At 36.7% G+C, this 24285-nt stretch overlaps 1 protein-coding gene and 1 non-coding gene across 2 annotated transcripts; both read left to right on the plus strand.

Annotated features, from left to right (window-relative positions):
- The first annotated feature begins 1238 nt into the window (after positions 1-1238).
- LOC101221842 (serine/threonine-protein phosphatase BSL3) lies at positions 1239-23500 on the plus strand. The gene is made up of 21 exons (XM_004139099.3): positions 1239-2442; positions 4236-4296; positions 5982-6060; positions 6168-6247; positions 6328-6422; positions 8372-8471; positions 9246-9315; positions 10256-10357; positions 10470-10551; positions 10814-10993; positions 11502-11775; positions 11863-12106; positions 12215-12385; positions 13281-13519; positions 20987-21071; positions 21172-21270; positions 21346-21545; positions 21636-21711; positions 22374-22509; positions 22579-22718; positions 22796-23500. The coding sequence occupies exons 1-21, from the start codon at positions 2013-2015 to the stop codon at positions 22877-22879; spliced, it is 3027 nt and encodes a 1008-aa protein (XP_004139147.2). The 5' UTR covers positions 1239-2012; the 3' UTR covers positions 22880-23500.
- On the plus strand, positions 3858-3986 carry LOC116401858. The gene has a single exon (XR_004214261.1). It is a non-coding gene; the product is annotated as a U6atac minor spliceosomal RNA (small nuclear RNA).
- Positions 23501-24285: the final 785 nt, after the last annotated feature.

Raw genomic sequence — 24285 nt, forward strand, 5'->3', positions numbered from 1 at the left:
CAAGTCTTAACGTCTCATTGTTACTACAACCAGTCGTGCAAGCAACGAGTTAGGGTTGATGAGGAAGAAATGACATGCAAACCGAGTGTCATTTATAATAATAATGACAATAACAATAATAATTATTATTATTATCATTATTTCATTTTTCTTATTACTTTTAAAATATGAGCATTTTTAATAATAGCAAAATAAATTAAAATATTTACAAACTATAACAAAATTTTGGATTCTTTCTCACTAGAAATTAATAGATGAAAATTATTTTATAAATTTAATTTTAAAAAGTAAAAATAAAAATTAAATAGTTACTAAATAAATCTTTAATTACTGAACTATTTCTAAAATATATTTAGACGATAAAGAGGTTAAATTAAAACTTGCAATAATTCAAATTGAAAAACTTCAGCAACTTATGATTGAGTAACTTCAAAAAATCCAAAACTATTTCATCCATGTTAGTGACAAATGCAAATCCTCAATATTATGTATCATTTTTTTTTTAAAGGGAATATTACCTATCACTAAATCTTGAATATCAAGGTACCAATCCTATATACATTTTTACGAAAACACCAATAAATCGTTAGATGTAAGATGGAATATTTAGAAAAATATATATTTAAATTAATAAATAAATATTTGAGCTATTAACATTTTAATAAGTTTTTTTGTTTAATTCGTGGAAATGAAATATATGAAAATGTGAAAATACCAATCAAAATATAGAAAATTGTGGTAAATAAAAAAAAGAGTTAATAAAAAGTTGGATAAATTTTGTTATATTTTACAAAGGGACTTTTGTAAAAATAGCAAAAAGATTTATGATAATAAAGTACATATTACAATATTTTTTAAATTTATAAAAATAGTAAATTTAAAAGTAATGATGTTTTGAGAGTCGTCTGATATCACTCATTTTGTCATACGTAAAAAAAAATTAGTGGGATGAAGTATCAATTATTGTTTTATAAATAATGTTAGTATTTTGGTATTTATGAAAATGTTTGGGAAGATGAGTAGGTATGTATGAGTTGTTAGTTTAAATTTGAAATAAAAGTATTTAATAAAAAGAAAAAAAAAGTGAAAACTATTTTTATCATCCATTTCAAAACCTTAAAAAGAAAAAAGAGGAAGAGAAGTGAGGTGGGTGAGACACGCGCCATAAAGAGTGCGTGAGAAAGATAAAAATTAAAAACAAAGTTGTCCCTCCCGACCTCAGCGGATTTTGAAGCAAAAAAACACCTTGGAAGAAGGAAGGTGAAATTTTCGGTTTAAACGAAAAAAAAAAAAGAAAAAAAAAAGGAAAAAAAGGAAAAGAAAAGAAAGAAAAAACACGAAGGCTTGGACCAAAGTCCTCCATTTCCCCTCCTTCCTTCTTCTCTCCGCCGACGTCACCGTCACCACCACCACCACCACCACCACCACCTTCGCCGACGTTCTTTCCTCCTCCTCACGGTAATTCCTCACCTTCTTACCGATCTCAATTCTATCCTTAAATCATTCCTAATTCCTCTATGGAAGACGTGTTCTTGTTGTGACGTTCATTTTTCCAGTACCGGTAAATTTTTTGACAGAAGTTGGGCTTATTGGGAGAGAGAAAACTTTGTATTCCTTTCTCATCTATCTCTCTCTTTCTCTCTCTTTCTCTCTTCTTTCACTTTTGTATTGTACGTATGTCTTTGAGGGGGCCTCTGAGATTGTTGTCATCGGAATTTTGATTCTTCTTCTTTTTTTCTTTTGAGCTTCCTCACGTGGGGGAATCGCGGGCGAAGAGGTAGAGGAGGTTGCGGGGATTTTTTTTTTTATTTATTTTTTTTTTATTGTAGTGTTTCTTTTGGGATTGATTGAAACAGAGGATTCTAGTTCTAGGGTTCCGGCGATGGGAGTTGGTTGATGTTATGTGGATGGATGATTTGGTTGGGAATTTCAATGTTGATGGAGATTGGTGTTTGTTGTGAATTCTAGTTCGGATCTCTTCGGGTTCAGGTTCAATCCAAGCGTTGAGGGAAATGGAAGTCGATTCGTCTATGTTGTCCGAGGTCGATCACGATCTGGCGCAGGACCAGACCACAGCGTCGCCGCCTGCGGAAATGGAAGGAGACCAAGATGGAGAGCAGAGTCCTGGGGGAAATGGATCTCCAATTCAATCGCCTGCCACATCCCAACCGCAGCAGTCGTCTACACCGCAGGTTCAGCAAATCTCAGTTGTTGGGCCGAGACATGCGCCAACGTACTCGGTGGTGAATGCGTTAATGGATAAGAAGGAAGATGGCCCAGGGCCGCGTTGTGGCCATACGTTGACTGCGGTGTCGGCTGTTGGTGAGGATGGGACTCCGGGATACTCAGGGCCGAGGCTTATCTTGTTTGGCGGTGCCACTGCTCTCGAGGGCAACTCTGCAGCTGCAGGGACTCCAACGTCCGCCGGAAATGCTGGCATCCGTATGTTTCTATTTTCATTTACTTTTTGGTTGCTTCTCCCTCTTTTTGAGTTGTTGCCTGAAGCTTACTGCTTTTCTGCTGAGATTTCTTGGTGATAATATCATCTGGAAACTGTATATGGAGTTTACACGCATCCTTTTGGGTTTCTTTTCAATTTGCATTCTATATGATGTTTATCTGTTTTCAATTTGAACAACTTGCTTCTCTGCTCATAGCTTACATCAATTATATAGGTTTAGTAATTTTGCAGTTCTATAGCATGTGCTGATTATTCAGTGTTATCAACTGACATTGGGAAACAGTGTGGATTATGTCTACAATTTGAAGATCCCATGAAACATGCGAAATTTAGGGGAGCATCTGCCTGCTAGGAACCTTTATGATTTGTAATTGTTTTCCTGCCCAGGTGTTGGATAGATTTATTTTCCTCTCCTCCTAGGTGCTTGGGACCATTATTATATTTTCTTTTAATCAGCTTGGGTTATGAATTCCTTTTGGTATCAACAAAATTCATCACAATTTTATGCAGATAATCTTGAATAATTGAGGGATATTCAGGCTCACCATCTCTCTATTGATTAGGGGTGAGCATGATAGGTTGAAAAACCGAGCCGCCGACCAAACTGAAGTCAGTTGGTTGGAAAATGAGAGGGGTCGGTTTTGGGAAGTTTCAAATCGAGAATTTTCAAAAAGTATTTTCAAGTGTTAAACCGACCTGACCGTTTGACCGACACTTACTCATCGATTTCGAGGTTGGTTTTGTTAAAAAAAAAACCCCAACTCCGACTGATCGATGACCACCCACTATTGATTATAGTGTTGAGGTTTTTACCCAATGCCTGTGATGTTTATTCTGCAAGATTACTTATCTCTCTGTGTTGTCTTTGCTCTAAAGATGAGGAAACCTTGGATCATCTATTTCTACATTGTCCCTTTACAAAAAAAGCTTGGAACACTCTGTATGGTATTTTTGACTTGGAGCTTTGTCTTCCTAGTAAGATTGATAGCTGGATGATTGAAGGTCTCATTATTAGAGGTTATAGCCCAAAAGGAAACATCTTATGGAAATGTGCGACTCGCTCCCTTTTGTGGTGCATTTGGAAAGAAAGGAATAGCAGAATTTTTGAAGATAGATTTAATTCTTTTTGGACTGTGGTTCAACACACAGCTTCTTGGTGGAGTACGAATTACACCAAACACTTTTGTAATTATAGCCTTTCTATGATTTTCAACAATTGGAAGGCCATCATTTCTTAGTTCCCTAGCTTCTTCCGGGGAGGGCCCTCTTGTCCCTCGCCCTTAGGCTGTTCTGTTTTGTTATATGAATATACTTGTCTCTTATCAAAAAAAAAAAAAAAATCTCTCTGAAATTTAATGTTTTAAGTTGCTTACTATTCTACTTTTGTTTTAGTCTGCTGATAATTTTGGGGAGATGGTTGGTATCTCCCCTGACAGGGTTGGGAACAACCTTTGGCTTCTGCTTCCCTGTACACATACGGTTAAGGCTTCTGTTGAGTACAGGGAACATAAAATTCAACTTATATATGGGATTTTTTTTGTTTGTTTTGTTCTGTATGATATATTGTTCTTATTATTTATTTAATTTTTTTTGATAATTTGATTTGAATTGCTGAACCAAAATATCATCATTAATTGATACCTTAGTTTTGTAATTAAATTTACCCTTAAGGATTTCTTTACGGCGGTTCTATAGTGATAATTTTTAATAGCTTTTTTCTCTTTTATTTTATTTTTCTTTTATCCTTGACAATTTTGTGTCACCAATTGAGCAGGATTAGCTGGTGCAACTGCTGATGTGCATTGTTATGATGTTTTAACAAATAAATGGACCAGGTAAGCTTTGGAGAATGCTATTTCTAACCAACTCATTTTCTTTTAAGGAAACTTACCTGCAGACTGTCTGCAGGGTGTATCTGCATTCCTCTACGTGGCCAGAATTCAATGTGCCACGTGTTATTTTTATTTTTAAAATGAAAATAATCTTAATTTGGGTTAAACTTAAACCTAAATGCTAATCCACTTCCATTTTCTTGTTTTCTCCCTCAACCCACCATCAACACTTTTCCCTTCCCCTTCCCCTCCTTTTGTGGTTTTGCATCTGTATTTAGGAGTGTGAATCTGGAGGATTTTAGGTGAGGTTGTGAGAATTGGTGACGTGATCATTTTGGAGACCTAGGGCCTGTTTAGCAGAGAATCTGAAAACAGATATTTGAAAACAAGGGATTCGATGAAAACAAAGTTGCATTTTGTGTTTTCAGATATGTGTTCGGTGGCAGATTCGAAAATTGGGTTATAGTTTAAAAAATGTTTAAATGTGTTTCATACTGTATATTTATAAATCATAAAACTAGTCTTATTCATTCACTAAGATTTAGTTGACAATAAGCTATTATTAGTTTGAATATGAAAATAATTTATGTTTAAAAAATTGGTTAAACTGCAATTTTAGTCTCTTTTGTTGGGAGAAGGTTAGAGTTTAGCCTAAAGATTGATAAAATATCATATATAGTCCTTATGATTTGACAACCTTCCTAAATAGTCCCTATGAGTTAGACTATTTTCTATGATTTTATCAAACCAAAAGGACTAAATTCTAGTAACAAATCATAGAGACTAAACTCTATCCCTTTAAAACCACACATACCAAATTTGTAATTTAACCTAAAAATTTATATAATTATTATTTTACATTATTATATAATTTATAATAAATTACACAATACATATCATATTAAAAAATGAGTTGAGTTTATAACATGACATATTGTATTTCTAAATGTTTTTATATGTATTTAATATAATTATGTTTTTCAAAATGTAAAATTCAAATTCTTGATACTATGAAAACATAAAAAAGTTGTTTCCAGAATTTGCACTACTTGGATCACATAATGCAAAAACAGTTATCGGAAACAAAAGTAAGATTGTCTGCCAAACGCATATCTGCTGAATTCAGTGAATCTGAAATTGATTCTCTACCAAACATGCCCTTAGTAATGGTGATTGATGGGAAGAATAAGATGCTAATTTCATTAGATTTTGAGTTCCAATTTTTTCATGGTAGGGTTGATATCACGAGATTTGGAGGCAAACACTATTTGGTTAAACTTTTGAGAAAAATTAACTTATCTCCTGGCTTATATGGATAAAAATAGAAGGTTTTGGGGTGAAGATAGAGTTGGGAGTGGAGGATGAGCATTTTACCATGGTTTTAGACTGGAATCTTTATCATGTGGAGATTTGGGTATTTCTTAAAAACATTTTTATGGAACAAGGGGTTGAGGAACAGAGATCGATTTTTTAGTTTTTTTGGCTTTTTGTTAAAGAAAAAGCCTAAAAACTAAGCGAATACCAAATTAAAAAAAGATAATAACACATGACCCATTGAAACCAAGCCACTAGATGGGCTAGAGATACCTCCTGCAGAACAGTATGCAGGCATGTTTTCCTCTTTTTCTTTTACATCTCAACGAATTACTTCTAGTCAATGAATTTTTTATTTATTTTTATCTTTTTAGGGTTACTCCACTTGGAGAACCACCCACCCCAAGGGCCGCTCATGTGGCAACTGCAGTGGGAACAATGGTAGTTATTCAGGTATCTTGCTGTCAATGATCCCACTTAAGTTCTCACACATGAGGAATCACACTTTAGTTTCTATGATCAATATTATAATTTATTTAGGCCCCTTTATTTCAATGTAGGGTGGAATTGGTCCCGCTGGTTTATCTTCTGAGGATCTTCATGTTCTTGACCTCACACAGCAACGTCCCAGATGGCATAGGTTAGAATTTTTGATATCTCCTTGCTTGTTGTTTTATTTTTATGTTTTGTGTTAATAATAAATAATTCCAAATCCTGTAGGGTTGTTGTGCAAGGTCCTGGTCCAGGGCCACGTTATGGACATGTAATGGCTTTGGTGGGGCAAAGATACCTCATGGTAGTTGGCGGCAATGATGGCAAGTCACTTTGTGTCATTTTAAATGAATGTAGTTTTATAAATGAATGTAATCAACAAGAATTAATTACGTTGGGGGTCCTTTGACATGTTTGATTTTGTGTAGTGTTGTGGGGCAGTAACTGCTAAACTCTTTAAAAGAAAACCATACCAAGAACTTGGATAATGCTTGATTTGTTCTAATAATTGTTTCTTGAAACAGAAACGGAACTTCCATTCATATAATGAAAAAGGAAAAAGGACCAAATACAACGAGACACTAGGGAACAAAAAGAACAACCCCAAAGGTGACTACAGCAAAAACAGAAAAGCTAATACAGAAAACAAAAACAAAAAACAACAAACCAGAACCAACACACTCAATACAATACAATATAACTCATGAATTCAAACAAAAACTAGACTAACAACTTCAATCTGTCCAGACCGAGATACTGCTCGGCTTCCAAGAGGGACATGAAAAGGCCTGAGAGGACACCAACCCCGAGGTAAAACTCTTCTTCAAACAATAGACTTAAAAACTAAAATCAACTTGATTCAAAGGAGCTTGGATACTCGAAACCATTCACATATATATGAACTAAACTTCAAAGGTATCAGTTGTCTTACAAATTCTTGATCATCTTGGAACTGTAATAAACAAAACTTTAAACCTACCAAGAGAAGAGAAAGAACGATTAAACCAAAATTAAGTCACATTCTTCAACTAGGGACCTTAAATGAGCTGGAATTTTAGAAAGGGGAAAAGGGGTTCTATTAGAAACTCCTCCACTTTTGATTTGTTCCGATCTTCTCATCTAATCAATGAAATATGATTTCATCCCGGTGCTCCCATTCTAAAGATTTTGTTGATTATTCCATCCAGGATATATGTTTAAACTGGAATGCTTTCATTATTGGAAGCTAATTATGTATTTTGTTATTTAAGTCATACGTAATTTTGTACTTTACTTTAAGGTGGGTTGTGATGAGGGTGCTATGGGTGTGTCAACCTTGTTAAGATATCCTGGTGTGTCTGCTAATTCCTCCATTTCCTATCTTCCTATGATTATATTCTCTCATTGTAATTCAAGCATCAGTCTCATTTCATTTCATCAATGAAAAGTGTTCGTGCCCATTTTTTTAGAGAAAAATTTGTTCTAATCTGCTCAATACACTCGTTTGCCTTAAAAAATGTGTTTATGCCTTTGTGTGGAAATGGAAGGATCCTACATTCCTACCTCTGTACAATGGTTTGAGGTGATCACCAAGTAGGGATTAGGGTCATCTCCTCTGAATTCTTTTTAGTCACATTTAGACCCTTCTACGAGAATTAGTCATTCAAAATATTCACTATTGTTGAATGTCTTCCATATTGCAAATCCATGATACTTGGATATGGGTGGAGAATCAACAACCTTTTTAAAATAGAACTTCATGGAAACTGTGTATTTCAACAGCATCTTTCGAGACCAGCGCCTTTTTTTCGTCCTATCTCGTAATTTGAACACTCTTAAATCCATTGTAAAAGCTCAGAAAATTCACTTATTTCCCGATCTCGGAGATTTTGTTGCATGAGTTATGATAACTTTCCATGATTTAGAATCTTCGTACTAAGCTTACAAAATTGAAATATCATTCTTCCTAGAATTTGTTAAAACATTTGTTCATCTTAGAGCTAAAGGACGAGTTTCCACCCAAATATCTATCATTCCAAAAGGGTGTATTCCTTCCATTGTCCATCCTAATATAAAAGAATCTGTCAGTGTTATCTTTAAGCTTTATAATGTTCCATCAAAAGTTTCTTGGACAATCTGTTTTCACATAGTAAACCACCCAAAATGATTCCTTCCATTTATGTCATGGCCACTATAATTGCATAGTTCACTTGGTTCATTTGAGAACCTCCTTACAAAATTAGTTATTTTGTTTTAGATGGATCTTGTTTAACTATTTGCTTACACCACTCAGGAAAACGGCCATTGACTGATGTATGGGCGCTGGATACAGCAGCCAAACCTTATGAATGGCGCAAGTTAGAACCTGAAGGCGAGGGTCCACCTCCTTGCATGTAAGTTTCCCCATTCTCTCTGTCTCTCTCTTTTTTTTGTTTTGACAAGAAATAGTTCTTTGATGTATGAAATTTACAAAAGAATGGGAAGGATTCCTCAATCCTAAGGAGTTACAATAAACTTTTCGATATAAGCTTAACTCAATTGGTTAAGACATATATCATTTGATCGATAAGATAAGATGTTCAAATTTCCACCGACATGTTGAAGTTAAAATAAACTTCTCTGTCCCTCATTTATACTTGTACGCATGTCTGTCTGTAATTGTTTGTGTCACAAGGTGTGTCAGGGTTGAAATAAACAAAGGAAAAGGAAACGGCAGAGCTCTGAAAAGATCTGCAAATCTTTCAAAGCCAAGGCCTAGAAGAAAAGTGCTTAGTTTGGTGACAGTGAAACACCTAATAAGATATACAATAATAATTCAAAAACTTGGTGTTGAGGTTGGATTTGGATAAGGTATGTTTGGTGATATACATTTTCAAATGGGGTTCTGTGAAACTATTTAAAAAAAAGTGCGAGATAGATTCTAAGGCCATTAATGGGCGGGTCTAATTTTAACACTTCACTAAGTTGAGTGATTAATGGATCAATTAGAATATGTGAGGGTGAAAACGTAATCTATAGTTGGAGGCTTTAATTATCTTATCTTAAGCTTAGTCTGGCTTGAGCTATGGATTTAAGTTTGATAATTTTATTGCTGGAAATTATGATTTATGAACATTCTTTTACTATCTATCCTTTGGCAGTAATCTAGGTTTTTATACTTTAATTAGGTATGCAACTGCAAGTGCCCGCTCTGATGGTCTTCTTCTGCTATGTGGAGGAAGGGATGCCAACAGTGTGGTGAGTTAAAATGTCGTCAATCGTTCTATAGAATTTATTATTTGTGGATGGTTACTTCAGTATTTTTTGTGTGTGGATTGATGCCAAACAACAATGGAGGTTATTTCCACAAATTTATTGTATATTTTCATATAGTTTGTTTCCTGTTAAAATATAATGCATGCCTGTTCATGAGTCTCTGACACTTTTTTTGTGCTTAATAGTTAAAGAGGGGAAGTTGAGAAATCCCCACACACGAATAGGTTACAAAAAAGATTCCCAACTGGTGTAATTATGAGTTAGACTACAATTACAAAAGAATGTAGAGGTAGAAGACCATGAACAAGTCATGAGTATTCAATGTGGTGCAATAGCGTCCATTTATTTTGTTTATTCTATTTCTTTTTTGTCTGTGCATGCTGTCTAACTCTAGATACAAAGAGATACATTTAACAACATAGAGAAGAAATATAAGAGCCACTAAGAAGGTTTCAAAACCCAGATCCTAAAAATCACCAGTCTGTTTCTTGTTATTTCAGTCTCTGCCTCCTTTGGGTCAAAAAAAAAAAAAAAAAGGTTCGTGCAATGTTAGTAGAATAACCGGTGGGAGTGATTTGTCATATCATAAGGATCATATCAGTTTTACATGTATTTGTTAGGCTGTTGTCTCGTTGGAAATCAATTCAGTTGCAGTACATAATTCAATTGTTTACTATTCTTGCCAACAAAAGCTTAGCTCAACTGATATCCGTGTAAGCTAAGAACCAAGAGGTCCGTGGTTCGAATCCTCTCATCCCAAATTTCCAAAGAGAAAAAACTGTTTACTATTCTTAGAGTTTAGGCTGTCACGAGTGTCTCATGTGTTATATTTATAATTTTGGAGTATGCTAATTGCTACCTATGCTGCATTATATGATAATGTTACTTTCTTACGGTGTCAATTTCTAATTTGTTTTTTTAGCCGTTGGCAAGTGCCTATGGGCTAGCTAAACACAGAGATGGCCGTTGGGAATGGGCAATTGCTCCTGGTGTCTCACCATCTGCAAGATACCAACATGCTGCTGTAAGATCTGTTTCGTTTTTCTTGTTTGTTTGTTTATATTTATATTTTTATTTTGGCCTTTCTATAACTGTACACCATGAAAAGTCTGGACATACGTTTGTAATTCTTTCAGGTCTTTGTAAATGCACGACTCCATGTTTCTGGAGGGGCACTTGGTGGGGGGCGCATGGTGGAAGATTCATCTAGTATTGCAGGTTCTGGATTTTTGTGATTTTAGTAATTTTAGTAATTACTTCATCCATGCTGCCATGTTGTATTATATATGTATTAACAATGGATGAAAAGGAAGACAATTGTCTTGGGATACAATCCTCCAAAGGGAGACTAAAAAAAGGAGAATCAATAAAAGCAAAAACTGAAACCCTGAGGAGCTTGAAACAACGACCAATAAATAAAACAGCTGGAATCTTCTCAACCTAAACAATCAATTTTTTACTGTACTTCTACTGTTTGCAGTGTTGGATACCGCAGCAGGGATCTGGTGTGATACAAAATCGGTTGTCACAAGTCCGAGAACAGGAAGATACAGTGCAGATGCTGCTGGTGGGGATGCTGCAGTTGAGTTAACTAGACGTTGTAGGCATGCAGCCGCTGCTGTGGGTGACTTAATCTTTATTTATGGTGGTTTGCGTGGTGGTAAGTAATGGAAGTATCTGAATTTTCTGGCTTTGAGATGTCTATTATTAAATTTTCCTGTGTTGATTTACAGCAAGCGATAACTTCATTTCTTCAATAACTTATTTAGAACTTCATAGGTAGTGCAGTTGTGTTTTAACCAAGTCTCGTGTTTTATCAAGGACAGTCCAAATTTGTTAATATTGACAGATTGAATCTATTTTCGGACAATGCAAGTTTGTAGGATTTAGGTTTCATATGTGTGATGATCATGCTCATGAGCATTGTTTGCTTTTGGTTTCATTCTCAAGCTGTTACTGCATTGTAGATAGATTAAGAGTTCAATCATGCTTTTAATTAGCAGTTTACCGTGTTGTAGCTTACAGTGTTGCCTAATCTAATTTGGTTATGGTCTTATGGAAGCTCTATTGGTTTCTGATGTCAAATTTTGGTTGATTTGATTTTTCAGTACTACTCTTCTCTTGTTTCACAAGGTTGTGGTATAATAACATGTTCTATTATTTTTTAGGGGTGTTGCTTGATGATCTTCTTGTTGCTGAAGATCAAGCGGCTGCTGAAACAACAAGTGCAGCTTCACATGCTGCAGCAGCTGCAGCTACATCCTGCATTCAGTCTGGCCGGCTGGCAGGAAAATGTGGATTTAATGATGATAGGAGTAGACATGCCATTCATGTTGTAGCTCCTGATGGTGCTGTAGTGCTGGGAAACCCAGTAGCTCCTCCTGTAAATGGTGACATGTATACTGATATAAGCACTGAAAATGCTCTACTCCAGGGCCCCCGGTAGAGCAAAAGTTTCCTGAGCCGATGTTTTTTTCTTCAAATACTTGTTCCTTGTGTTCTTGACCAATACATCTGGTCGCTTTTCAGGAGAACGAACAAAGGTGTTGAGTATTTGGTTGAAGCATCAGCTGCAGAAGCTGAGGCTATAAGTGCAACACTGGCTGCTGCCAAGGCCCGACAAGAACAAGACAATGGGGAAGTTGAACTGCCTGACAGAGATCGAGGAGCAGAGGCTACTCCTAGTGGGGCACAAATATCGAGTCTGATAAAGCCCGACTCAGATGCATTGAATAACATTGTTCCTTCTGGAGTTCGATTGCATCATAGAGCTGTCAGTCTTTGATTTCGGTTACCCTTTTGAATGTGATCTCATTTACTATGTAACTAAACCTTAATTAAATCAAACTGGATGGCTGATAATTTGTCCCATTTGTTTCAGGTGGTTATAGCTGCTGAAACTAGTGGGGCTTTAGGTGGTATGGTTAGGCAACTTTCAATTGACCAGTTTGAAAATGAAGGTCGTCGTGTGAGCTATGGTACCCCAGAGAGTGCAACTGCAGCAAGAAAGCTCCTAGATCGACAGATGTCCATTAACAGTGTCCCAAAAAAGGTATTAACTATTCAGTATATTAAAATTACGTAATTAGTTAAACTGAGGGGAATTGCCAATCTTCTTATCAATGATGGTTGGGGGTGGGGGGTCAAATCTTACCAGATTTGACACTCCTAATGTTTTGACTGACATTTGATCCAGAATATTCTCTGAGGTTGAGGTCTATTGTAGAGAAAAGAATGGCAATATTACGTGCAGATAGTGGGTGGAATTGTGAGTGATAAAAGTTGAAAGCTATCCAATTAGGTTGATGCATCTTTTTGTACATTGCTACGTTGGACAGCAAGTCTTGCTTGTATTGGATGACCTTGAGTTATTTCTCCTCTTTGCTTCAGCCAGTTTATTGTTCATACTGCTCAATGTTTATTTTGGAATTGTGCCAAACACAAAATTTTTGTATTGCTGTAGATTGCAATTCTTACTCGAAGATCTATGGTCTTACAATGAAAATGATGCTTGACTTCTGTAGTCGCCACCTTCTTTAAAGTTACAGTCTAACTTTGTTTGGTATTGTGTCTGGCTGTCTGTTTCGAAGTACTTTCTAGTCTTCTGGGATATTTTTATTTTATCTTTGTACTTGAGAATGATGCTGGAGCAGCAATATGTTCACTTAGAGTTTCTCATTTTCTTTAATCTTCTGGGATATTTCTCATTTTAATTTTTTACTGGAGAAATGGGGCTGGCGCAGCAATATTGTTTCCATATAGTTTCTCTTTCTCCCCTAACATTAGCATGATGCTGACCCTCCCTTTTCAACGTATCTGATTTTCTTGTGGGTTTCTTTGGCACCTTATTTCTCTGAGGAAAATTTATTTTTGTTTGCTTAAAATGATTTTTTCCATTTTTATTTTTCTTATATAGTTTTTTTCTCCTTTTCCCCAAATTTTATCAGGTCATAGCTCATCTCTTAAAACCTCGTGGATGGAAGCCTCCTGTTCGCCGGCAATTCTTTTTAGATTGTAATGAAATAGCTGACCTTTGTGAGAGTGCTGAAAAGATATTTTCATCTGAACCAAGTGTTCTAGAGCTCAAGGCTCCAATCAAGATATTTGGCGATCTACATGGTCAATTTGGGGATCTCATGCGCCTTTTTGATGAGTATGGTGCACCTTCTACAGCAGGGGACATTGCGTAAGTTTTTGTCTTACATTTACTCTATAGTATATAGTATTATTACTTCCTTGGGATCGCAAACACCTCTTCCTTGATGAGAATATTCATTTTGAAACCCATGATATTGGTAGGCCCCTGTTTTTTTGTTAGAAGAAAGAGAAATGTGAGAGAGCTAAGAGATACAAGGGTTGATTGGCCTTGTGCTGTACTCTGGGAGAAAGTTGCTTTCTCTGTGCAAGTTGTGTTTGTGCTGCATTCCTTCAGTTAGTTAGTTACTGTTACCATTGGAACAAAAGCAGAAAACTGGGTTTGGGTTGAACATTTTCGGTGTCGATTTCGGATAACATGGGCAGAGTTCTCTCATGGTCTTAGAATTTTGGTTAATAGAATAGCCTTAGTTTTCTTCTATTCTATTTCACAAACTTCAAGAATTGCTACCGTTACTAAGGGCAAAGGTTTTGCGTGATTTCCAGGGGTGCAGTAGTATCATGGGATATTTGGGGGAGAGGAATGCAGAGTGTTTAGAGGAGGGAAAGGAATCCTTGTGAGGTTTGGCCCATATTGAGGTTTCATGTGTCCCTTTGGGCTTTGGTGTCAAAGCTTTTTGTTAGGAACCAAGGTAGTTATGGAATGCCTTCGTCCCACAATGGTTAGAATGGGATGACCCATGTAGTACTTGAGTGACTTTGCTCTCCCACCCATGTGTCCCTTTGGACTTTGGTTTCAAAGCTTTTTGTTAGGAACCGAGGTAGTTATGGGATGGTCCACCCCATAGCTAGTGTAAAATTATGAACCAAGAACTCCATGCTCAAACAGAGAACGCACAACCAGCAAAAATAATCAAATGAGGAATTACAAAGAACAGAGAACGCAATAATATATAGTGGTTTGGCCAATTTGGTCTACATCCACTTTGAGAACCAGCTTGGAGTAATTTTATTAAGAACAATCAAAGAATACAAATTAGAGAAAATCAACAGATAGAAACACTGTAATTTAACCACAATTATTTGCCTCTAAACTCGAGACCAACTGCTTAAGCAAACTTGTCCAAACACTCACTGTATCAAGAGAATCATGTGCACAATACAACCTCTGAAATCGAAACCAACGTGCTGAAAATAGCCCCTTTGCTGAGACCCAAACCATCAGAAATTGAGACCCAAACCATCAGAGTTGCCTCCTCTGACTGGAGACCCACAAGCCGAGCAACCCACTGCAAGCCAAAAGAAAAACCCACGCCGATCAAATCACCCATGCTCGAAAACACTTTGCATGAGATTCACATTGTCTCCAATACCCATTGCGGATTGGGACCCTCAACGTTGACTACACTCACCAAGAAGAAGACCCCGGGCTTTTCTCTCTCTAAACTTACAGAAAATTCGCTCTCTCAGTTTGTGTTATGTGGTTGCCTCACCTTCTATTTCCCTCTTGGCTTTCACATTGAAGCCATCACTTAAATATTTTGCCATTTTCTGCCGCTGGCTTTTGGAGTGTGGTTCTCTAAGGTGCTTAAGTATCTAACAATGGTATTAGAGCTATGTTGCTGATGTTCTAGAGTGGAAACGACAGAGGCTTCTGACCAGGTGAGGCCTTGAGTAAAGTACCGCTAGAGTAGTTGGTCGAGACGTCGACTTTTAGGAGATGGGGTATTGTTAGGAACCAAGGTAGTTATAGGATCACTTGGGTTTCACAGCTTCTAGGTTTCAGCACTCTGGTGCTTATCCCTCCTAGGTTTCATTGCTCGATGTTCCTCCATTTTAAGGATAGAGGAGTTCATAACTTCGTTGGTTGGTTGGTGCAGAGGGTTAGATGAAGTAGAATCTCCCTTCTTTAGTTCAGATTGGCTGAAGGAGGTGAGTTTCAAGGCCAAAGGTTTTGATGATGCTTACATCCCAGTCTGCTGCATTGTGAGCCATTTGGATTTCTCTTTTCCGATGAGATTCTGCGTCCGGTCATAGTCAAGCACAATTAAGTCTGATCTGTGGCGCTTTAGCCTGTCTTTAGTTGGCCCAGCATGCTTTAGCCTTTTAAGACCCAATTTGGGGATTAACGGGGTTGGTAAAGATTTGAATAAAAAGATTATTTTAGCTAAAGGAAAACTTATTAGTGGGCTTCCTTTGGCCCATCCGAATGTGGGAACCCATAGGTTCTTCAAGCCCAAGACCATGGTCCTAATTCTGCTAATAGCCATACAGGATGGAAGGTCATACCTCTCATAAGGCCAAAGTGCATCCTGGAATTCGATGGGAATTGGAGTCAGGAGTTGGACAATCAAACTTAGTAGCTGAAGACAAGGATTTTTTATCTGACCCATCGACCTTTCGACGCTGGCAATTAATAAAATTAGGGAGGTTGAGACGGCTGACTTCTTCCATAGGAAGGCGTTTTCTTTGTTCTCTCCTATGGTGGCACGAGGTGGTCTTGTTTTTTAATGTGATGCCGTTCATGTGACGACGTTGGAGCCAGTGATTTAGTCTGTTTGAGTTGGTTGGAACGAGTGTAAGGGTGGAAATCAGTTTGTGGAGCTGGATGGATTGAGAGTGTTGAAGGGAGGTGATCAGGTCGTCTCACCTATCGTCAAAGACTCTTTTTGGCTGGGCATAGGTCGTCTTCGCTCTCCTATCCGGTGGTAAGTAAGACAACTTGGCTAGTCAGGTAAGCCCTCTTTCTTTGGTGCCTTGTGCTTTTGTTAGGTTGAGGGTGTGAGTATGGGGTGGGGGCCAATCTCTTGAATTTGGTGTCTCCTTTTTCTTTTAACTTTGGAGGGGCAGTTGCAAGGCTGGGTTTGAGAGCTTTCATTCCCCATTTGTTTTTCTGCAATGTGCTTCTTACCCAGGGTGTGTCTTACCTTTTTCCTTTGTGTTTCGGTTGGGAGAGAGATGGCCTGTGTTTAGCTTCGGTGATTCATGCTGTGGGTGATGGGTCTGGGGCTAAAGGGGAGCTTCTATCCCATGCATGTTTTATTGGGGGTCCTCTATACCATCTCAATTCTCTTGGTAATCAGGGTTCTCTGGCTGGTGGGGGCAAAGAGTTATCGAAGTCAGTAGGGATTTAATAGAGGGGAGTGTATGAGCAGTAAGGGAGTCAAAGATGAACAGGATTTGGGGAAGAAAGAAGAAGGGATAAGAAAAAACATAAGGGCGACTGTGATAAGATTGCTACAAAATTAAGGAAGCTTGATAGTTCTATGATTATGGAGCGAAGAAGGCCTCTAAGGAGGCGGGGACTTTGATGTCTAAATGTTAAAATTAGCTTCATAGAATGTGAGGGACTGGACGACCAAGTAAAAAGGAGGCAGTGAAGTAGGTGTTTAGATAGGAAGATCTAGATATTGTTATTTTGATGGAAACTAAAAGAAGCGCTTTTTGCAATAGGAGAATAGTCAGTATTTGGAAAAGAAGAAGGGTTGAATGGGATGTCTTAGACTCTATTGGGCTTCTTGAGGGGTATTTTTTTCATGTGGAATACAAGGTTGTGTGTTGCCACGGAGGTAGTTAGGGGCAATCATTATTCATTCCATTTGTATCTCTTTCTTGGATAGCGAAGGTGAAGAGTTCAAATCACTAGCCAATCTTTTTGTCGTCAGGTTTAATGAAGTGGGGTTTGAGGCTGTTTCGTTTTTGAAAATATGTGGCTTGAGCACCCTTCCTTTAAGGCTGATATTTCATCTTGGTGGAATAAGCCAGTTCAAGGAAGATGGGAGGGTTATCGTTTTATGGAAAAGTTGAGGGTGCTTAAGTGTAAGCTTAGAGTTCAGAAAAGAGAAGTGTGTGGAGACATTCAAGTTAAGAAGAAAGAAATTCTTAATAGAATTGAGGAAATTGATGCTCTAGAGTTGGATGAGCCTTTGGATAGCTCTTAGATAGATGAGAAGGATAACTTAAAAGGGGCTTTTTCTGAGGCTATCAGATAAGAGAATATTAGCTGGAATAAAAAAGCCAAAGTTAAATGGGCCAGGGAAGATGATTGTAACACTGGGTTCATAGAGTGGCAAGTGGTAGGACGAATAAGAATCACATAGGTTCCTTACTCTTGGAGAATGTGGCTTATATGAGTAACAGTAAGGAGATTGAGGAGGAGATTGTGAGATCTTTCTCTAGCCTTTATAGCCCAATGATTAAGGAGAAGTCGTTTATGGAAGGTATTGATTGGAGCCCTTGTCTTTAGCTCTAGTAGGGACAAATCTCTTGGTTCTAACAACTTTTCTATAACCTTCTTTCTTTCAGAATAAATGTAATCTCATTAAAAATGGGTTGGAGGGGGTTTTAAAGAGTTATTTGAAAGAGGCATTTTGAATGGCTTTTTGGTGGAAAACTTAGTGTCTAATCCCTAAGAACGAGAACGCCAATAGGGTGAAAGATTTTCATCCTATTAGCCTGATTATCAATTTTCATAAAATCCTTGCTAAGGTTCTTGCTAATCGGTTAAGGAAGGTGATGGCTACCACTGGTTCTGAGGCGTAAGGAGCCTTTTGGCGGGGAAACAAATTTTGGACCAAGCCCTAATTGCTAATGAAGACTTGGAGGATTATAGGAGGGGGTTGTGCTAAAGCTTGATTTTGAGAAGGCTTATGATCATGTTGATTGGGATTGTCTGGATAAGGGGTCGATGAGAAAAAGGATTTGGTTACAAGTGGAGGATGTGGATATGAGGCTGTGTTAGGAATGTCCAATATTATATCCTCACTAATGCTTGCCTAGAGGGTTGATTCAAGCCTCGAGGACACTTTATCCCCTTCCCGTTCTTGTTGGTGGTGGATGTTTTGACTCGCCTCATTTTAAAGGGTGTGGAAGGAAATATTATTGAGCCCTTTAGGGTTGGTGGGATGAAGTGGCATTATCTCACCTTTAGTTTGTGGACGGTACTATGTTATTTTTGCTCTGGGAAAGAGAAGTCTTTTTTTATCCTAAACCATATGGTTGGTTTCTTTGAAAATATGTCGGGCCTGAAAATTAATAGGAACAAATGTCAAATTTTGGGTAATAGTGACTCAGAGAAGTTTGGGAGGTGGGTGGAGGTGTTTGGCTGTGAGGTTGGTACCTTTCCCTCTTCTTACTTTGGGGTTCCTCTGGGTGGTTTGGTAAACAGAGAACTACATTGTTTTGGAAACCTATGTGAGAAAGTTTTGTAAGAGACTGTCATTGTGGAAGAAAGGGTTCTTCTCTAAAGCAAGTAGACTTGCCTTAATTAAATTGATGCTCAGTTGCATTTTTGTCTACTATTTCTTCCTTTCTAGGGCTTCTAGTTCGGTTTGCAAATGCATCAAGAAATGTATAAGATTAGATATGGGAGGTGGGCTCTCACTTGGTTAGATGGGAGGTGGTTGGGCATCCAGTGAATTAGGGGAGTTTAGAGATCGGTAACCTACCAGTGTCTATCAGTGACATTTATGGACACTATGGACACCGTTAGAAAGCATCTGTCAAATAGATTCTGAAATTTTGCTATACTCTAAAATATTTTCAACAGTTTTATCATTTGAAATAATTTATTTTTTTCCTTTATTAACTTTTAATAACTCATAAAAAAACCAGTATTAATTTCTTTTATTACTTAATAAAAAATATTATTTTTAATAATTATGTACACATACATAAAATAATTTTTTTTTTAAAAATGGCATGTCCCCAACATGTTGTGCCCTACATATTTACAAATTTGCGTGTCGCAGTGTTGTGTCGTGTCTCGTGTCTGCTTCCTAGCAACCAGATCAATGGTCGGACAGATAACCTGCCACGGACATTTAGCAGAGCCATGAAGAGCAGTCAACCAAATACACTAAAGGGATTAATACTTAGTCACAATATAATTAGCTTTCTCCATCAAGCATCCTGTTCATTTTTTTTCCTGACTAAAGCAACTTTTATTGAGAAAAAAAATGAAAGAATGCACGGGCATTCGGTTCCAAATGCACCATTCTGTCACTAATTTGGTTATTCCAGTTCGGAATAGAAAATTCAATTTAACGAGGGAAGTTCTATCCACTGCAAGTCCAAAAAATGTTATGATAGAGGAAGATTTTGATTATGACTCCTTGGCAAGTGTTAGCAGTGAAAGAACAGGAATTTTTGGCTAAATTCAGCCTCAAAGAAGATAGACCTAAGCCTAAACTAGAGTGCTTTTATTTTTCCAAATTACTATTATTGATGTTGCTGGATCTTAGTATTTTCTTTTGTATTCTTTTGTCCCTTGTCGATGATAGCTTGTCCTTGAATTTGGTATTACTAGGGTTGCTTGGGGATGTCAAACTTGTTAGAGATGTCTGGGGTCCAGTTGATCCTCTAGCTCTTTCTACTTTTGTATCTTTGTTTGTACTTTGATTCTAGTCTCATTTCATTAACTCAACGAAGATACTTGTTTCCATTTCAAGAAAACAAATAATAATAACAAAAATAAAAATATAAAAGAAAAAAGAAAAAGATAGCAAACATATTTTTTTGGAAACCAAATTTTAGGATGACATCCAAAGATCTTGAGATTACTCTTGTATGGGCATTCTAATGATGCTCGGACATCTCAGGATGTTTGAGTGGCAGTATTTTATATTCCTACAAAACAAATAGGATAATCAGGATGCCCATTTTATGGAAATTCTAAATTCCTCACCAAACGAACAACTCTTAAAGGCTGGGATAAAATTGTGAAATCATTTTTTGATTTGCTTATCATTGTTTTTTCTATAAAAGGTAACAAATCTCAAACGGATATATTTTGAGAAATTTTTTGGTAATGATTACAAGATTCTTAAATTAAAAAAAAAAAGAAAGAATATATATATATATATAAATTTATAAAAAGAAAAAATGGGTTAAACTTGTAACTTTGTGTCTGTTTGGTTCCCTAACTTTGAAAAGTGTCCAATTCCTTGAACTTTCCATTATTTATCTGGTTTCGAAAATGTCTAATGGCTGTTCTAACTTTTAATTTTGTGTCTATTTAATCTTGCCATATCCAACATTTTAAAAATTTCATTGATCTATTAGATATAAAATTTACTTTTATGCCATGAGACCCTAATGTTCATTAAAACAATGTTGAGTAGGTTGAGGGCCCATTAGACCAAAAATTGAAAACTGAAGGGCCTATTGGACTCAAAACTAAAAATTTGATGATCTATTAGACACTTGATACAAATTTGACAGTTCATAAATTTATTAGGCACTTTTTAAGTATATGGACTAAATAGATACAAACTTTGATTTTAGGGACTAAACTTGTACTTCAACAAAAAAAAAAGAAAAGAAAGAGTAAAGAATATAACAATGTCCACTTTTATGGCGGGCTCAAAAGAGGTTAGATAATCAACATTTGATAAGTATTATGGAAGCCTATTTGAGGCTTCTTAGTATGGAATTGGACAACGTTGGGTTAGCCCTATGGGATAGTTAACTGTTTCCAATATAAATATTTTGGAGTGAGTGCATTAATCATACTTTTTCTTTATTGTGCTTAATCATACTTCTGGTGACTTCTTATTAGGTACATTGATTATCTTTTCTTGGGAGATTATGTTGATCGGGGCCAACACAGCCTGGAAACCATCACTCTTCTGCTAGCTTTAAAGGTTCTTTTTGGCATAGTATATTTGTATTTATCATAATTTAATTGTCACTCGCATGTTAATTGATTTTTTTCTCATGGGAAGTCTCTTATAAATATTGCAGGTTGAGTATCCAAATAATGTGCATTTGATTCGTGGGAACCATGAAGCAGCAGATATAAATGCCCTTTTTGGCTTTCGGATTGAGTGCATTGAACGAATGGTATAAAATAGTTGTATCTCATGCCTGTATTTTGTGTTGGTTCATTTTAACTTAACTTTACTACTCAATGACCAGGGTGAAAGAGATGGAATTTGGACATGGCATCGGATAAATCGTTTGTTTAACTGGCTCCCTTTGGCAGCCTTGATTGAAAAAAAGATCATTTGCATGCATGGCGGTATTGGTCGGTCGATTAACCATGTGGAGCAGATTGAGAGTCTTCAGCGTCCTATAACTATGGAAGCAGGCTCAATAGTACTTATGGACTTGTTGTGGTTAGTACACAGCCTTGATGGTCTCCTACTTTTTCATGATAGCCATGCATTTAACTTGTATTTTTCTATTCATACCTCTTTTTTCTTTAGGTCTGACCCCACGGAGAACGACAGCGTTGAAGGATTACGACCAAATGCTAGAGGTCCTGGTTTAGTTACTTTTGGGGTGGGTGGATTATATTTCCTCTCTGTTCTTTTTTCCTTCTATCTATTATTCTAATTGGGTTTTAAGTTCTGGCCCAAATAAGATAGGGGGCTCTATCCAAGATGCTCTCTATTCTGTTATCAGGGGAAAAAAAGAAGGAATAAGATTCTCTCTATTTAAAAACTCCGTTGTTCCTATAGTCCATAATAAAACTAAACTTGTGTATTTTATGCTTGTTAGTTCTCAAACTCTGGGAAGTAATTCAGGTAGAGGCAAGGACAATTAACTCTTTTCATTTTTAAAGTTTAGACCATTATCATTCTCGATTTGTGTGCATCCTCCTTACACTGAGGGATGCACAATTGCAATTAGATATGATTGAAGAATTACATACATTTGAGACTAGCTTAAAAGTTAAACCCGTCTTGTCTATTGTCTAAGAAATAAAAATATCTCATATTGGTGTTATTGCTCACTTCAATATGCTCCTCTGGGTGTGTCTTCTTGTTCGTCATTTTCTATATGAAGATGTGTTACTTTTTCCCCAAAAAATTTGGCTTGGCTTGTGCCAACTTGTCCCTGTGTTTTAGGCTGAATTCGATTTTAAATTGTTTAAAACATAGGCAAGAGGATGATCATGATTATAATCCCAAATATTTTATGGGTGTCTTGTTTGGCTGCAGCCCGATCGTGTCATGGAATTCTGTAACAATAACGATCTTCAGTTGATAGTACGTGCTCACGAATGTGTTATGGATGGGTTTGAACGTTTTGCTCAAGGACATCTAATTACACTTTTCTCTGCTACCAATTATTGTGGTATGTGTGCCAATTATACCGCTTACACGCTTTACTTGTTACATCTTTAAGACATTATGTTCTGTACAGGAACTGCAAATAATGCTGGAGCAATTTTAGTTTTGGGTAGAGATCTTGTTGTTGTTCCAAAACTCATTCATCCCATACCACCTGCAATATCATCACCAGAGACGTCTCCAGAACGCCATATGGAGGATACATGGATGCAGGTGACCTTACTTTTCCATGGCTCTCACTCTAATGTCAGTTGTATCTGTATTAACTCCACTGGTTCAATGGACAACAGGAGCTGAATGCCAATCGGCCACCGACACCCACAAGAGGTCGCCCACAAGTTGCCAATGATCGGGGTTCTCTTGCTTGGATGTAGTTGATTTCTCTGTTGAATTCTGGGTCGTCTGCAGCCTGGTCCTTCTAATGCTGTCTGTATATAGCACTATGCCTCATACAGAAATATCCAATTGGATCTTTAACACAAAAATAGCAGATGAAATTCTGATTTTTCAACACAAATGATAGGCCTTTACAAGATATTCTCAAGAACCAAGTTGCTAGCGGTGAGTTAGATTTAGTTTCTCTTCTCTTGTGCTACAAGTTGATGGTGAGTTTTGATCGTCCCCTTGTATATTGAGCCACAAGCAGGTGGAAGTTAGCGATTTAATCGTCCCGCACAGTTCTTTTTCATTTTCTCTATATATATTCTTTAGAATCCTTGGTACGGCCCCAATGTTGTTGTTATCATTATCATTATTATTATTATTATTATTATTATTATTTCTTTTTCATGGGAAATGAAACTTTCCTTCACGGTGAGATGTAATTTCTTAGAAGCTTTGTGAGTGGCCCCTGTGGTGTATCATAGAAGTTGGTTGCTTTCTGTAATTCTTTGCTGCTTTGCTTTGTACATTACAATTGGTGTAAAGTTAAAAAGAACCACTTTTCTCTCCCTTTCTTGATCAAGATCATACATGAAGTTTCTTTGTTTCTTTTCCTTTCATTTTTGTTCATGGATTTTGCCCAACTCTAATTTTCACAAGTCTGAGCTTTGAATCTTAGTTGTATCACTTGAATTTTTGTTTTTAAATTTTGATTCAGGTTTGCTATAGTTGGCCTTGTGCTTGTTGCTTGGAACTCTAACGATGCTGGGCTGTGTGCAGGTCTTTAAACAGCTAATGGCAGATGAGTTGAAGAGTTCGTTTGCTTCTTTTTTCAAAACTCAATGCTTGTTGGCTCATAGTCTCATTCATCCATTTTTTTACTCTGTAAAATCATTTGTTTTTATTATTTTATGATAAAAAAAGATATATATACACACATGCTTGTATTATTGAATTACCATTTTATTAGTTTTCAAAATCCAATTTGATTATAAAATTTTAGTAAACAATTCTTACTTATAAAAGGATAGTACCATAAAGTAAATAGTTATTAATCGTCATGGTACTGTAAATTCATTGCTTAAGTTTTCTTTTTTTTTTTTTTTTTTTTGCATGTTTACTCGATTGACTATTTGCTTATGTGGCAACGACACCAAAACTGTTCACATGAATGGATGATGATCTCAATATTGATGCTAATGTATAGAAAGTATATAGGCTCGGAATGTGACCCAATACTAAAATAGTATGTTAACCTTTTAAGATATATTGTATAAAAAATTAATTTTGGATAATTAATGGATCCATCAGATTTAGCTATAATCTTGTAAACCCAATGAGAACCAATTGGGTGTTTACCATATGCCCATGATACCAAATCACATGTAACAGTTTGATG

The sequence above is a fragment of the Cucumis sativus genome, chromosome 1 (genome assembly GCF_000004075.3).
Source record: "Cucumis sativus cultivar 9930 chromosome 1, Cucumber_9930_V3, whole genome shotgun sequence".
In the NCBI taxonomy this organism is placed as follows: Eukaryota; Viridiplantae; Streptophyta; class Magnoliopsida; order Cucurbitales; family Cucurbitaceae; genus Cucumis; species Cucumis sativus.

What these genes read in the sequence shown, in the direction of transcription:
- LOC101221842 (XM_004139099.3), top strand. Translation starts at nt 2,013, where the DNA reads ATGGAAGTCGATTCGTCTATGTTGTCCGAGGTCGATCACGATCTGGCG. An exon ending in GCTCTACTCCAGGGCCCCCG is followed by an intron (nt 11,776 to 11,862) that starts GTAGAGCAAAAG and finishes GTCGCTTTTCAG; the next exon opens with GAGAACGAACAAAGGTGTTG. An exon ending in TTAACAGTGTCCCAAAAAAG is followed by an intron (nt 12,386 to 13,280) that starts GTATTAACTATT and finishes AAATTTTATCAG; the next exon opens with GTCATAGCTCATCTCTTAAA.